We start from the raw sequence: 15,896 nt of genomic DNA on the forward strand, positions 1-15,896 counted from the left end.
AAAAGTCAACTGCATACGGATAAAGAAATTCCTTCTTGTAACCATAGATTTGTATGGTTTTATACGTATAGTGTCTTGAGAAAAATAAAAAATGTAGAAAGAGAATTGCCAGTGTTCTAGTTCTTACGAAAATATGTCTGTGGACGAAACGACCCCCACCCCATCGGTGTCTCGTTGCACCACGTGTTATCCGAATCAGTGTCAATAGAAGGGACGCGGAATTGTCATTAAAAGACACATGTGTGGAATGCGTGCAAGACGGTGCATCGGCGCCTATGAAAAAGAAGAGCGGGGAGACATTAGAATTCGAGAGGAGGGATGATGTGAAGAAGAAGAAGAAGAGTAAATACTTGGGATGGGTGACTGTACCGAGACGGCTATTACATTCAGATAGTTCCGCGGCGACAGCACGACGATCTATTTGTTAGCAATATTGCAAGTCCGCTCAGTGAAGTATAATTCGGGGGAATTCGTTGTGAGGACCATGATATGACGAGGAGAGGATAGCATGCGGTGGTACCACGAGAAGAAGCAATGGAGAACACTGCGATTGTTTCGCATCATCAACTCCGTTTCTTCGGTGCTGTGCTTTCTGTTAGGTTTGGGGTTGCACCCGTTGGTAGCCGGTATCACCTTACAAGATATGGGTAAGCGCATTATTATTTTTAAATAAAGTCGCTGATCTTTATCTAGATGAGGTTGTTCTAGATTTTGATAGAACGAACGCAGAAACTCGACAATGGTAACTTTAATGCAGTTGATAATATAACTCTTGTAGGTACAATACTTTATGCAGATTACATGCATGGGCGCGAGCATTGAAATGATTGTGCAGGTCGTACAATAAAAGTCGTCGCTAGTGAATGTCTTTTTAAGTGATCTCTATTACGTTAATTGAACTCGTAGCATGCAAAACTGCGTGTTCCACTCTAGAAAAGAGGACTTCTTAATGGAACTGGTTTAAGTGTTCGGCGTAACGCGATGAGTTACGTCTTTCGAGTTCAGGGGTTATTAGGTTTCCAGTTCTTTATGTTCCCTTTACCGCCTTTACGTTATTACAGTTTTCCGAGATATTTATAGATTTTACGAGAAGAATGATTCACTGCTATTAAGAAGATTTCACAGTTTTGGGATATTAGATTTAAGAGATATTGAATCATTTTTTTCAAGAAATGAATTACTGTTTGTCTCTATAGCTGTATTATTAAGGTTCATTTATTGAAGTTTTGGAAAATAATTTTTTTTAATTCGTACTAAGATTCGCAGTGTTATGCTGATTTTGGACGAGTGATGTTCAGATGATTTTTGTTTCATCAGTTCAGTCCCTCAATTTCTGCGATACTACCGGATGACTGCACAGTCCGAAATCGGAAATTAAACTTGATTTATAATTAGACAGCGGATTTTTATGCAAAATAACATTTCTTTATGTGAATTACAAAAAATTACAGTGAAGTAGAAATTTATTTCCTTTCTTAATATATTTAATAGGTTGAAAATAATATAACAGCCCAGACAGCACACGACGTCTTAAAGACGTCTTTTTTACGTCCATTTTAGGTCTGAAAGTCTAACATCCTAAAAAGACGTTTTTTTCCAGATTAAATAACTTGAATTTCTTGGAGATGTTATGATAATGGCTATCTTACTGTAAAACGACTAAAATACTGTTTCTTAATATTGGTATCACTTGTAATGACAAAAATAATAAATTTCATTTATTACAAGCACATGGATTAGGTACATAGTACACAATACAATTGTATACACACACTAATATATACGGTATAATATATATGTATATATTTATTTATAATATTATAGTGATAAATATAACATAAGACTTTTAAAACACATATTCGAAATTTATTTATTATTATTTACTTTATGGCAGAAATTCACTGACTTGTGTTTGATTTAATCTAAGAACTCTAATGACCTTTATTGATTTTTGCCTACTCCATCTTTTTCTTCCTTGGGAGTATATTTTTGATTGTCTTTCTTTCTTTGGTTGTAATCCTGACCTTTTTGGAGATCATTCGCGAGGAGTTCTGAAAGTTGAATTTTTATCTCTCATAGCAACTAAATCATAACATTTGTAAGAGTCTGAGGATTAAGAAAAAAAATCAAGTTTTTGAGTTGTTGGTATTAGAAAATCTCCTTAAATGCTCACTGTTCTTAAAATTTTGTTCAGTAGTGCTCAGGAGACAATCTTGGGAAAGTAAAATTATAGGTATTACAGTCAATTCTCGTTGCGAGTCAGTGCCAACATCGCGGTTGGGAGTCAGTGGAACTACCCACACCACCGCGGGGTACACTCCGGTCTCGAACTTCGCTGCTTGGTTTCCAGCGTGCCCTGTGTATCTCAAATGTAACGCTCGGCGAGAACCTCAGATTTCATCTAATTGTCAGTCGCCAGACCCGCGCAACTGACTTATGACGAGAACTCACAGTATTATGCACTAAACGATATATCTATACTGAAAATCATTAATTTAAAGAAAGATACTTTCAATACCGTAGACCCAAAAGTATGTGAACACTAAATTTTGAATTCTGTAGAAGGCCCAGTTCAGACACGGCGGAATCTGCACGTTTCCGACCGCGCTGTTCGAACCGCGAGAAAATTAATAGTTGTTCAGCAAGAGGCGGCGACCGTGCGGATATGCAGGAGAGAGGCGAAGTTTTATCTCAGTGTTGACATGGAAGTTGAAGAAGCAATATGTTTGTGGTTGCTCCACAAAAAAACTAAAAAAAAAAAATAGGAAAAGGCAGTATTGGGTGTATCAGATATTAAGAGATCGGTTCTCACATGGCCTATTTGTAACTCTATATTCCAAATTAAGAAATTTTGCGCCGAAATTCTTCAATTATTTGAGAATGTCGATAAAATTTTTATAGACTTTATTGGAATAATCAGCACATTGAATATCCCATATCGCTGGTATTTTCTCCACTTTTCTCCAGATGTAAAACTGAAGATATGTTTTCCCTAAATAATGCTACCAATTGAAGCGTCTCTAAAAACATTGACAAATTTTTTTTGTGAATAAATCTTCCGGAGATTTGAAGTTTGAAGTATCCCCTCTTCAACGACACTTTTTACTCAGATTTAAGTAGGAGGTGCACAGCTAACTTTACAATGACATAAGGTACGTCATGAGGGCTTTATATCACCGAACTTGGTCCTCATTTTTGTTCATAAACAGTGAAAAAAATCTTACATAAATTTTTAAGATGTCGTTGTAAGAGGAAGGCTTCGATCTTCAAATTTGTGGAAGATTCATTCACGAAGAAAATTTTCTGAAGTTTTTACAGAGATTTCAATTTATAATATTTTTGAAAAAAATTGGGTTTTCAGTTTCTCATCTGCTACATCGAGCAAAAATATCTTAGAAAAAAATTAATAGTGGTGTGCGAAAGTAGAATCTTGAAGCTGTAAAATGAGACCAAGTTTATTGCTGTACGATTGTTTTATACGAAATTACAACCAGTTAAATATCGTCAATTTCTTAAGAATCGAAAATTTTGTATTCAGATACTTTTTGGATCCACTGCGTATTGATAAGCAGATAAGTTTAAGCAGTGACATTAACACTGATTATGCGATTTATTATTATTTAGTTTGATTTTCAAGAATGTCAAGCTTGCCTTTTCTTCTTCAATGATTTCAGAAAGCGATGCTGTAGACTTGATAGAAAGAACTGGTATGCAACAGAAACCTCAAGGAGTGACAGTAATCGAGAGTCGTTGTCACAGGAACGATACGATCGCATACGAGATCGCAAGCAGCGCGTTACTGCCAAACAATACGAATACTCTGTTCCCTAACGGCATATCTCGTGATTTTTCCATATTAGTTGTGGTCAAACCAAAAATCGGTTTGTAATCATTTAAATTTATTTCATTTATTTCATTTAACTCATATATACGCAATCGAGTACCCACCTACTACGTTTCTTTCAACAACTTACCTAAAAATGTTGTCAACCCCCCCCCGTCCATTAATTGTTCATTATTATTTAGATTGATACTTTCAAAATCAAAATTTATGCGATAAATGTTAAATAATAAAACATTAAAATTATTGAAAACATACTCGACCTTAATTGTATGTAAAAATTTAACCATTTAAACTATCTTTCGAAATATTCAAACCTAGAGTGAGTGAATCTTTTTAATAGTTTTTTACTTCTACAGAGTTTCTATTTTTAATTTTTTTATTGGATTTTTTTAATTAGATACGCAAATATCATTGATGCCATTTGTTTTCAATACTGTAATGTGATCAAATATAGTAGGATCTCGATTATCCGAACTTACAATGTTTGAAATCTTTAGTATCTCAACATGCTGCGGATGTAAATAGCTCAATCTAAGGCGACCCATACGCACCACTATTTAGTGTACAAATAAATACAAATTTAATCTAGCATTATAACAGAGCAACTGTTCTAATGTTCGAACCGTCAGGTTTCTCTATTTAGTTCGAATAATCGAGGTTCTACTGTAGGTAGAAAACAAGTTATCTTATGATACGATAAAATTAGGATATCCGGTTGGCACACTGTTTGCCATCTACAGTGACAGTGGTGAAGAACAGTTGGTGCTGTCATTGGGTAGTGACGTAACCCTTTACTACAGCACAACACCGGATGACGAGGACAAACCTATTTCATTTGGAATTGATATTTCTGACGGGAAGTGGCATCGTTTAGGAATCAGTATCAAAGGGGATGCTGTCACGATGATCGTTGATTGTAACCAGCAAGTTACGAAAGAATTACGTAGAAATGCCGAGGAGACGATCAGCACCAGTGGCATTATAATCATCGGTCAGCAGATCGTGGACACCAACGTATATTTGGTTCGTAAACAGAAATCAAGTAAATAAATTGAGATTGCACAAACTGATACTTATCTATCTCCATGGGTTCCATTAATAGGGTGGTTTAGAGTTGTTGAAAATCGCCCCAGTTCCAGACGCAGCTTACGAAATCTGCACGATATTCGCACCGGATTGTAGGAATCAGACGAGATACTCGTCAGAAACAAGTAATTACCCAAATGTTCAAAATTATGGCTATGTACGTACTACTTTGTCTAGTTATTATGACAGAGCGGCAAGCGCTGGTACGGGTCAGATAGTACGGAATTATGACTTTTCCGGAGGAACATTTCCGACTAATAGACCGTATTATGGAACAAACTACAACAATATCAATTTATCTAGAAATTATGGCAGAACGTCTACTACAATATCTAGTTTAAATAATTTCCTTCACAACCAAAATGAAACTTCTGGCAGTAGATCAAAAGAACTTTACTCACAATCAGAGGAAAGTGAAGAAAATAGCCGGGAAACATCGATCGATGATGACTCGAGATCAACTGTCCAAACGTTTCAAGAAAATCAATATGTTGTGAGTCATTTATCGTAATTTTATTAAATTATGTCCGGATACAGCAAGGTCAAGGTTTACTTCTTGTCTTCTGCTTCTTTAATTATATTATATAATTTATATAGGTTTCTTATTTTATTATTATTATTATATAGCTTCAACTGTACTAAAAAATTCATTTTTATAGGTTGATGGTGTTGGCTCAACTGTAACCGAAAAATACCAAACAACGATTTCAGAAATACCTGAGGATACTGGAAATTCGCTGGGTGCAGCTCCAGAGACTCAAATATTTGCAAAAACTGTTCAGTCAGCCTATTACAGTCCCAACTATTATAATAGTCGAGGCCCACCAGGTCCACGGGGGTTTCCGGGACCTCCGGGAGTACCTGGAGGACCTGGTAACAAAGGAGAATCAGGAAGAGATGGGATAGGGGGTTTACAGGGTGCGCCGGGTCCTCCTGGTAACGTATTTATAATACCATCATTGAGTCAGCAAGGCAACGAGAAAGGACCAGACTCGCAAGCGGAAGCTATGAGGCAGATGCTGTCGCAGCATTTGTCGGCTATGAGAGGAGCCGAAGGACCGACAGGCTTGACGGGTCTGCCAGGTCCTGAAGGTCCTCCTGGACCTCAGGGTCAGAAAGGAGAACCTGGTGAAGTTGGTGAACCTGGACCGCGCGGCGAAAGAGGTGCGGAACAATTTTTCTACATCCTCTACTTCTCGAGATATACATATATTTACATGGATGGCTGTCGGTGTAACAAACCGCGTGAAACATTTTTCGAAAAACAACCTCTAACATAAATTTCATCAAAATCGGTGTGTCCGAGTTCGGTATGTTCCCTTGCAAGCTAAATAATCAAGTTCTTACATTTTTATAGGAGTACCTGGAACACCTGGTAGAGAGGGTAGACGAGGTCGACCTGGAAGAGATGGTGAAAGGGGTGTAAGTGGTCCGCCTGGAATAAAAGGTGAACAGGGTACGCCTGGTCTTCCAGGATTACCCGGTGATAAAGGCGAAAGGGGACCTCCGGGTGCGACCGGTGAACCTGGTTTGCCAGGTCACGAAGGAATGCAAGGTGACGATGGCCCTCCCGGATTACCTGGTGTACCTGGCGAAATGGTAATGGAAACACTATGAAAGATACTCTGTAATTCTATAGCAACAGTAATGAAATCGTATATTTCTTCGAGATCATTTTAGGGCCCTAGAGGATTCATAGGACCTCGAGGTTTTCCGGGATTGCCAGGTAACCCTGGAATTCCTGGGAGTGAAGGCCCACCTGGAGCGAAAGGCAATACAGGGCCGCAGGGTGCGCCGGGCGGTCCTGGACCAATAGGATCATTAGGACCTGTCGGACCACCTGGACCACAAGGCCATTTAGGACCAACTGGATTAGTGGTAAGTTTCCCTAGGGTTTGTGTTTTCGGGAAAAAAGATATCTGACGGTTTGATAGTTGGATGTATTTAAATGTCGTAGGGACCACAAGGAAAGCCAGGAATTCCTGGTCTTCCAGGAGCGGACGGACCACCTGGTCATCCAGGGAACTCCGGAATTCCTGGAATGAAAGGTGAACAAGGGCCACAAGGACCGCAGGGTGCAATAGGTTTTCCTGGGGTCCGTGGCGTGAAAGGTGATGAAGGGAAACGTGGAACGTCTGGTGAGCGTGGAGAAAAGGGCGAAAGGGGAGCAGACGGAGAAAAAGGTGATGCTGGAGCAAAAGGAGAACCGGGATCAACTGGGCCACAAGGAATTCCTGGAATGGAAGGTTTAGAAGGTCCGAAAGGTTTTGAAGGACCACGGGGTGAAGCAGGATCAGTTGGTCCACCTGGAGAGAAAGGTAAACTTGGCTCTCCAGGTTTCGTTGGATATCCTGGAAACGCTGGAGAAAAAGGTGATAAAGGTCAACCAGGAAGACCGGGACCTAGTGGAGATAAGGGAGAAAGGGTAAAAGATCGAAGTCGTGTATTTTATCAATACACTTATTGTACAATGTGAAAGTTAAATAAAGAATTCAATGCAAAATTGTTGCATTCTAGGGAAATAGTGGTGCATCCGGAGAACGTGGCGAAACGGGACCTAGAGTAAGTAAAGAAAACCAGTTCATATCTATTCAAATAATCTTCAAGGATAAGACTTTTGATAAACCAGTTCGACAATAACAATTTCGAAACATATGAACACAACAACGAGCAGGGAAAGATACAAAATGGCATACGTTTATACAAACTTTCTCTTTTTATAAAGGGCTTTAGAGGTGTTCGTGGAAGGCGAGGTGCCGAAGGTTTACCTGGACCAAAGGGTGATACTGGACAGCCAGGTCCTCCAGGATTACAAGGAGAACCTGGTCAACCCGGCATTGAAGGTCCTCGTGGCTTCGTAGGACCTCAAGGACAAGCTGGTTTTGATGGGAAGGATGGAATTCTTGGTCCACCTGGAGAACGTGGACCAGTTGGTGATTCGGGACCACCAGGACCTTCAGGATCACCCGGAGTCATAGGACCTCAAGGTCCAGCTGGTGAACCTGGTCAGCCAGGGGAGCCTGGAAGTCCTGGAAGTCCTGGAATTCCTGGAGAGACGGGGCCACCAGGAGAACAAGGAAAAGAAGGATCACCTGGACCACCAGGTTTGCCTGGTAAAGAGGGCCCACCCGGTCCTGGAGGTTTGCCAGGATTTCCTGGTGAACGAGGACAGAATGGTTTACCGGTTTGTCGTATAAGAATATCTAAAATATCTTAAAATTTTTGTTTTTGTATAAGTAGATAAATCTATAAAGAATTTTATTCCAATAAACCCTTACTTTCCGTAAATCAAAACAATGAATGTTTTCTTTTTAAATACAGGGAATGCCAGGTGAAAAAGGGGAATTAGGATTGCCAGGACTTCAAGGTCCATCAGGCGATAAAGGCGCGCAAGGAGAACCTGGGAAAGATGGCAGTACGGGACCTCAAGGCGCTCAGGGTCCGAAGGGACCATTGGGACCAACTGGTCTGAAAGGGGAAAGGGTACTAATAGTGACATATAAGCAACAATTGTGTGTATCCAGCGTATTTCACCTAACTTGACCTATCATATAAAATAAGCGAGATATTTAAGAGGGTTGAGTTACATGAAATACCCTGTATAATAAATGGAAGGAAAATATATCGTTGCGTGTTTTGATGCTAGGGTGAATCAGGTCTACCAGGACCTACCGGGCGTGATGGTTTGCCAGGACAACGTGGAGTACCTGGTCCTCCAGGTCCTGTTGGTGTTCCTGGAGAAGATGGTGATAAGGGAGATATTGGTCCACCTGGTGAGAAAGGTTTTAAGGGATCTCAAGGAGAAATGGTACAAATAATAATATTTTGAATACCTGTTTATAAAATACGAATGTATGTATTTCATGCACCATTGAAACCTTCTACAGGGTCCTCCTGGATCACCTGGGATACAAGGACTTCGAGGTGAACCTGGATCGATTGGTTTACCTGGTGAAAAGGGACCACCAGGAGAAATGGGGAGACAGGGTCCAAAAGGTGAAGATGGCCCTGTTGGTGCACCAGGTACATCTGGCCCAGTAGGACTACAAGGACTACCTGGCCCAGCTGGTTTGAAAGGAGAAGTTGGGGATACTGGTGTAACTGGTCCAGCTGGACCAGCTGGAAGTCCTGGGGAACAAGGTCCGAGAGGACACAGAGGTCCTGAAGGTACACAAGGCCTTCCAGGACCAGAAGGACGTCAAGGAGAGAAAGGCGAAAGCGGACTGCCAGGACCTCCAGGAGCGATCGGTCCTGAAGGAAAAATGGTAACCCCAGAAGTACAAGATGTGTTCAAACAGTTCGGGAACTTCTGTTATATATCGTTTATTCGAAGATTTAATGGCATTTACAATATGTCGCCTTCAAAATATGCTACTTCTGCACGTATATATTTATAGAATCTTTTTGCCAACTTGCAAATGCCTTCTGGTAAGCCGATTTCGGAATCCGCTTCAGCTCTTCCTATGATTTTGTAATTACGTCCTCTCGAGTATAGAAACGTAGCCCTTTCAGTAACTGGCAACAAATTGGGCGAATATGGTGGCTGCAGGACGACAGGCAAGGAATTTTATGCTGGAATACTCCTTAATGCCGTTTTCTTAAGATTAGAGCAGAATTTTAGGTACGGTCTCAGCTCGCGGAAATCACTCATCTTAAAGAATCGCCGAAGCTCCAATTCACAGTTCATATGCTGCGACTTTCATTTTTTCCTGTTGCTCTTAAAACCATCCGCACCAAAAGTCCCAGAACTTTTTAAATGCAACTTGTATATATTTTTCAGTAATTTTTCTGTAACAGCAATATGCATAAATATGCATAATAAATATGCATATTCCTTAAATATGCATAATAGGGTGAAAGGGGTCCTGCAGGCCCTAAAGGAGAAGAGGGAAAAAGTGGACCACCAGGACCTCCGGGTATTCGTGGAGTAAGTGGCCCAGAGGGGCCAAAAGGTCACGTAGGGCCTATCGGCTTTCCTGGACCTCCTGGGGAGCCAGGTTTAGTTGGTCCAAAAGGGGATCCCGGTAAATACGGCGAGGATGGCAAACCGGGCGATCCTGGACCACCAGGAGAAACTGGACCTCTAGGGAAAGAAGGATTGCCAGGACCACCCGGAAAACCGGTACTAAATTAACGCCTAATCTTTAATTTCCAAATTTATTAAATTATATTAATACACATGCATATGTGAATGCATATTGGTAGGGTCCAGAAGGTCCGGCGGGATTGCAAGGAGGTCCAGGCTTGCCGGGTGAAAAAGGAGATATGGGTTTACCTGGGGTGAAAGGACTTCCAGGTGATACAGGACCTCAGGGTTTACCCGGACCAGAAGGTTTGCCAGGTTTAAGAGGTCTTCCAGGACTTGCAGGAGAAAATGGACCACCTGGTATGTCAGGAGCAGTTGGTGTACCTGGAAAGGCTGGACCAGTTGGACCTAAGGGCCCGAAGGGTGATAGAGGTAGAAGGGGATTAAAAGGACATCGTGGAGACCTAGGCCATTTAGGTATCAAAGGCGAGCAAGGTGAAAAAGGAGAGCAGGGACCACGAGGAGCTCCTGGATTCGAGGGACCTAAAGGTGTTCAGGGCCTGCCTGGATTGTTTGGACCTAAAGGAAATGATGGGCCTCCAGGTCTTCCTGGTATGGAAGGGCCACCTGGACCAAAAGGGAATGCTGGGAGCGACGGACCAAAGGGTGAAACGGGTCTTCCGGGTCCTCCTGGTCCACCTGGTCCACCAGCAGACCAACCAATGATTCCTCCAGAATTACTGTTCAGTAGGGAGCACTTACTGAGAAGGAAACGAAACGTTTTGGATAATATGTAAGAAAATTGAATCCAATCTTCAATGAAGTATAACGTGTGAAGATATTTTCACAGGTCTACAATGCTTCGATCATTGCAGGGATGATTCAAACAAAAAAGATAAGATTTCAGAAGCTTTAAATAAAGATAATCTTACCGAAGAAGAGTTAGGATCTAATTTCTTGGACATGTACAGTTCGATATACTCTATGAGGCAAGAATTGGATCGAATACGTAAACCAATTGGGAGTCGAGAAAATCCTGCACGAACTTGTAGGGACTTGTTTTACGGACATCCACACTTTAATGACGGTTGGCGTTCTCTTGATCATTACACGTAAATATTTTTGATATTTTTCATGAGATAACAATTTACAAATGTTTAAAACACAGGCTGGTACTGGATCGATCCAAATTTAGGAATGGCCGATGACGCTGTGTACGTTTACTGTAATATGACGAAGATGGGTGAAACTTGCGTGTTCCCTGACGCTCATGTGAGTCCAAAGCCAACCATTCCATGGAGAAAAGAAAACAACGAAACAGATTGGTACTCGAATTTGCATGGTGGATCTAAAGTAAGTTTAGATGTATTAACAAATGTGCGAGAGGCATGGAAACATCTTTTTTATTCTTTTACCAATGTTACAGATTACATACGAGACCATTGGCGTGGTGCAGTTAAATTTCTTGCGTCTACTGAGTGAGGAAGCTTATCAAAATTTCACTTACACTTGCGTCAACAGCGTTGCGTGGTACAATGCTGCAAATTTAAATTATGATACCGCGCTGCGGTTACTCGGTTCGAACGAGGACGAATTTTCATATACTTCTACCAAGCCGCAAATCATAGCAGACGGTTGTAAAACGCGTAAGGGTAAAGGAGAAACTATATTCTTAGTGGAAACGAAAAAATTAGAACAATTGCCGCTGGTTGATTTTTATCTGATCGATTACGGTTCACCTCATCAGGCGTTCGGTTTTACGTTCGGGCCAATTTGTTTCCGGTAAATTGAATGATCAAATTGTCATTGGCAAGACTGAATTGTAACTATACATTATGTCTTCCATTAATTTCTCTTTGCGACAACTTACATGTACTATCTCGCGCGGAACGTATGGTTAATTGTAAGGAGCACACTAGTGAGAATGTCCAAGTATACTGTAAACTTAACCCTTAACTGGTACATTGGGGTCTCTCATAACCATAATAAAATAATAAAATGTCTCTAAAGTACAACTTTCGCTACTGTATTGTACGATAATTGCAAACATCAAGTTTGTTTAACTTCTGTAGAATATTTGCATTATATAGTCTTCAGTTATACATGGTGTGACCGATCTGGTGGTACAAGCCGCAAGTGAGTGAATCTGCATAGAAAATTAAGTAAAAAAAATGTATAATGTCTTTTCGTTTAAGGTTTTGTTTTCGAGAAAAATGAATTTGAAGGTCCGCTGAGTTCGTGTGTTCTAGTATTTGTACCAAGTAGAATTGGTCGGTCATGAGCAGACGCACCAGTCGATTCCTATCTAATGGCACGTGCATTCGCTGAATTTTCAAACTCGATTTTCTCGGAAACGAAAACATAAACAAAAAAACATTATACTTTTTTCGACTTAATTTATTATGTAGACTCATCCCGGGGCGGCTTGTACCACCAGATCGGTCACACTCAGTATACTTAGAGGTATCTAAGAAAATTTATACAGAATTTTAGAAAGGTCCTAGTATGATACTTCCTAACCTGAGTAAACACTATACCATTTAAGGGTTAAATCTTTTCGGTTTACATATGTACTTGAGGAAACAAGAAGCGTGCCATTCAGAACTTAAGTCGAGTGTAAGGTAAACGATTTTATTTATATAGAATACCTTACTACGTGTCGAAATCAGCTTCACTGCCATTATAAATGTATGATGTGTATCTACATGATATTTTACATATACAGGCCGACTATTTCATATGTTTATAAATAAAATGCAATAATACAAGCGGCTTCTATTAGTTAACGAAACCACTTTATTCTAGCTACCGATTACGATTTACTTACTGGGCCATTCCACGCGAAATCGGACACTTTTTAGAGTACTGTTTCGGTTTACGTTCAAATTTGAATATGTTGTAGTCTTTAGTAATCTATGAACGAATCTCCAAGGATTTTTCGATATCTTAAAAATTGTTGATTTTACAGACGTATAAAAAAACGTGTCACCCTTTTTTCATTAAATTATAAGATTAGAACTATCAAACCGATGAAGATGAGTTTTTAGGAGCTTATAGTGAAAACATAAGCGTGTCTATTAAAAATGTTGTCATTTGGAAAATTGTTTTTTTTCACCATTTATTTGGCAATTGTTTTAAACAAATGCAATGTTTTCGTAGTAGGTACCTTTTTAAAATTTTGAAAAAATTGAGGTTATAGCCCCAAGTGTCCCCTTGGACCTACGGACCTGTTTTTAAAAAAGCAGACACATTAAAATTGACAACATGAAAATTATTTGAAGTGAACGCTGCACCGCGACATACAGCCTTGCTCGGTTGGCCCACGGTAGAAGGTCAATGTATACCTCACAGGCCAGGCCGGCGGGCATAATATTATAACCCTGGTTTCGTATCTAGCGTTTAGGAGCCGACAAGCCTGCCAGGTTTAGAAACAGATTTTCTTCTCCGGGCTGTGGGGCCATTTAGCTCGAACGTCTGTGTATTTCCAGATGGCCTCCCGAGAGCGCATTGACAGTTCCCTGCTCTGCATGGCACAAAAAAGAATATTTTTAGGGGCTCCTCCTAAACTATCGGTATCTCTCCTTTACAACATCATGGAGATAGGAAACGTTCCTGTCACTTGGTGAAACAGCATCACACATCCTTATATGTATTATTATACGTAAATTATACATATAAAATTCTTCTTAAATAACACTGTCCAACAAAATAAAACTTTTTTCGAGTTTTGCAATACCTGTTGGGTGATTCCTATACACTTTGTCATTTTAAAACCAAATCCGAAAGCAGAATTGCTCTATCACGCAACGTTTTCGAAAAATATTGGTTTTTGTAAAAATGCATGATTTTGATAAAAAATGACGCGTTACGCAAAAACTAAACACGCGAGAAAGTTCAAGTTTGAGTCAAGAGATAGAGGGGACTTTCCTCTACATATCTATATAACCAATTTTATGTACTTCCTAATAGTTGTAAATGGTTGTTAAAGTTTGAAAATGTGCTGACGCGGGTACTTTGTACACTCTATTTTTGTATTTATGTGAAAAATCCTTTATCTAGCAGGAATTTACTATACAGGAATGCATTCTACAGACATTTCTGGCAAAGAAACCATTCACGAAAAGTGTTTGGTTCCCTTAGTATACGAGAAGGTTAAGAAAATATTAATTGACAGCTTGTGCGCGACGCGTTCGCGCCAGACGGCCATTGCAGCCTTTTCACGACTCGCCAGGGCCGTCGCTATGCGTAGTCGACGTTGGTACCACTCAAGTATGTCTTTGCTTACTATTTACATACATTTTTTTTGTCTTTGCTTACTATGCTAGACAGTCCAAGTGATGTCATGTTTGGACTCATTTTGATCGGGATAAGCTCTACAACTCATTCGTATTAACAATATTGTTCTGATTAAAAACATAAAAGCATAAATTGCCAATAATGCTGGATTCTCCATCCGGTTACATTGTATACCGTTTGGCAGTCGCTGGGTCTTCGACGTTCGGCGCTCGTCGGTCCTCGTCGGCCCTCGTCGCCGTTTATTCGTCGAGCTGGCAAAAGTTATCCGAAGATTTATTCGAAGCCTTCGAATAAATCTACGGATAAAAATGCTAAATACAGTCCAATTTGTACCGTGTTTAGTGTCATTTTAATCAGAAGAATGCCACGAATTAGTTGGCGCAAGTCCCATAAAAAAATCATGAAAAATAATGAAGTTTTGCAATTGGATTGGTAGATGTTTCACACCGATATCTCGCGACTCTGCGAGCTCGGAACTTCATGTAAGCAGATGGGGAATCCAGCATTATTGGCAATTTATGCTTGTATGTTTTTAATCAGAACAATATTGTTAAGACGAATGAGTTGTAGAGCTTGTGTTCAGATCGAAATGAGTCCAAACACATCATTTGGACTGTCTTTAATGAGATTGTAATTTTTATCGTACCATTACGTATCAGTGAAACTTGTTCGATTACACTCGAATTTGACCTCATTTTCATCAGGAAAATCCCCTCCATTCGCTCGTCACAATTTTATGAGGATATGTTGAAAAATCTAAAAGTTTAAACTTTCATTCGTGCGCGATTCTCCATCCGCTTACATTGTATGTCGTCTGTCGTCGCTGGGTCTTTGATGCTCGGCGCTCGGCAAAAGTTATTCGAAGATTTATTCGAAGCCTTGGAATAAAAGATACAGATAAAAGATGAAAAAATTATTCGAAGTTCGAATAAATCCGCTTCGAATAAAAAAAATTATCTTTATTCGTCGGATAAATTCTTGTCGAATAAAATTATTTATCTGATACTCGTCGAATAAAGATACTTTTTTTATTCGAACCTTTGAATAACGAATAAAGATAAAGTATCTTTTATTCGAATCGTTATTTAAATAATTTTTTATCTAAATAATGCCCAACTCTGGCCACAGGTGCCTTTTGGAAGGACAGCCCACCTGTTATCTAAACATTCTTTTAAAGTCCTTTTTTTACAGTTGCAGAGGAAGAAACGCTCTGTATTTTGGATTTCAAGTAATTGTAGACACTTGTATGATTCTGTTATATATACTACTTTGACAAAATTAGAAAATAAAAATTATGTGGCGTGTGTAATGTCGTACAAAGTAGTTTCAGATGAATGATAATGTGTTCAGGAACTGTTACAGAAATATGTAAGATCACCCTGTCGATGAAGTATCGAATGCGGTTTATGACACGAGCGACTGGAATCCACCTCTTTTGAGGAGTTTAGTACACACTACATGTCTAGCCTTCCTTTAATTAGTTTTGGAGGCAGGTCTCTGGAAGTTGTGGATGCATTCGCTTGTACGGTCTGGCTTGCGAGTCAATAGCAATTGTTAGCGTACCATAAAACTCCAGATGTGACACAGAACACAGGTAGGTGTGCTGGGCGCTACGTCACCAACGCACTAAAGGACTGAAATGAA

General features: G+C 39.9%; 1 protein-coding gene across 1 annotated transcript; it reads left to right on the forward strand.

Annotated features, from left to right (window-relative positions):
* Positions 1-320: 320 nt before the first annotated feature.
* Positions 321-13,087, forward strand: LOC143363767 (uncharacterized). The gene is made up of 18 exons (XM_076804308.1): positions 321-647; positions 3,675-3,881; positions 4,551-4,867; positions 4,947-5,423; positions 5,590-6,094; positions 6,288-6,529; positions 6,611-6,808; positions 6,888-7,355; positions 7,448-7,492; positions 7,656-8,114; positions 8,252-8,413; positions 8,577-8,738; positions 8,818-9,195; positions 9,783-10,052; positions 10,136-10,749; positions 10,832-11,043; positions 11,125-11,309; positions 11,383-13,087. The coding sequence occupies exons 1-18, from the start codon at positions 509-511 to the stop codon at positions 11,740-11,742; spliced, it is 5,400 nt and encodes a 1,799-aa protein (XP_076660423.1). The 5' UTR covers positions 321-508; the 3' UTR covers positions 11,743-13,087.
* The last annotated feature ends 2,809 nt before the right edge of the window (positions 13,088-15,896 follow it).

This window comes from Halictus rubicundus, chromosome 2, assembly GCF_050948215.1.
Source record: "Halictus rubicundus isolate RS-2024b chromosome 2, iyHalRubi1_principal, whole genome shotgun sequence".
In the NCBI taxonomy this organism is placed as follows: domain Eukaryota; kingdom Metazoa; phylum Arthropoda; class Insecta; order Hymenoptera; family Halictidae; genus Halictus; species Halictus rubicundus.

What these genes read in the sequence shown, in the direction of transcription:
- LOC143363767 (XM_076804308.1), top strand. Translation starts at nt 509, where the DNA reads ATGCGGTGGTACCACGAGAAGAAGCAATGGAGAACACTGCGATTGTTT. An exon ending in CTGGTCTGAAAGGGGAAAGG is followed by an intron (nt 8,414 to 8,576) that starts GTACTAATAGTG and finishes TTTTGATGCTAG; the next exon opens with GGTGAATCAGGTCTACCAGG. An exon ending in TCGGTCCTGAAGGAAAAATG is followed by an intron (nt 9,196 to 9,782) that starts GTAACCCCAGAA and finishes TATGCATAATAG; the next exon opens with GGTGAAAGGGGTCCTGCAGG.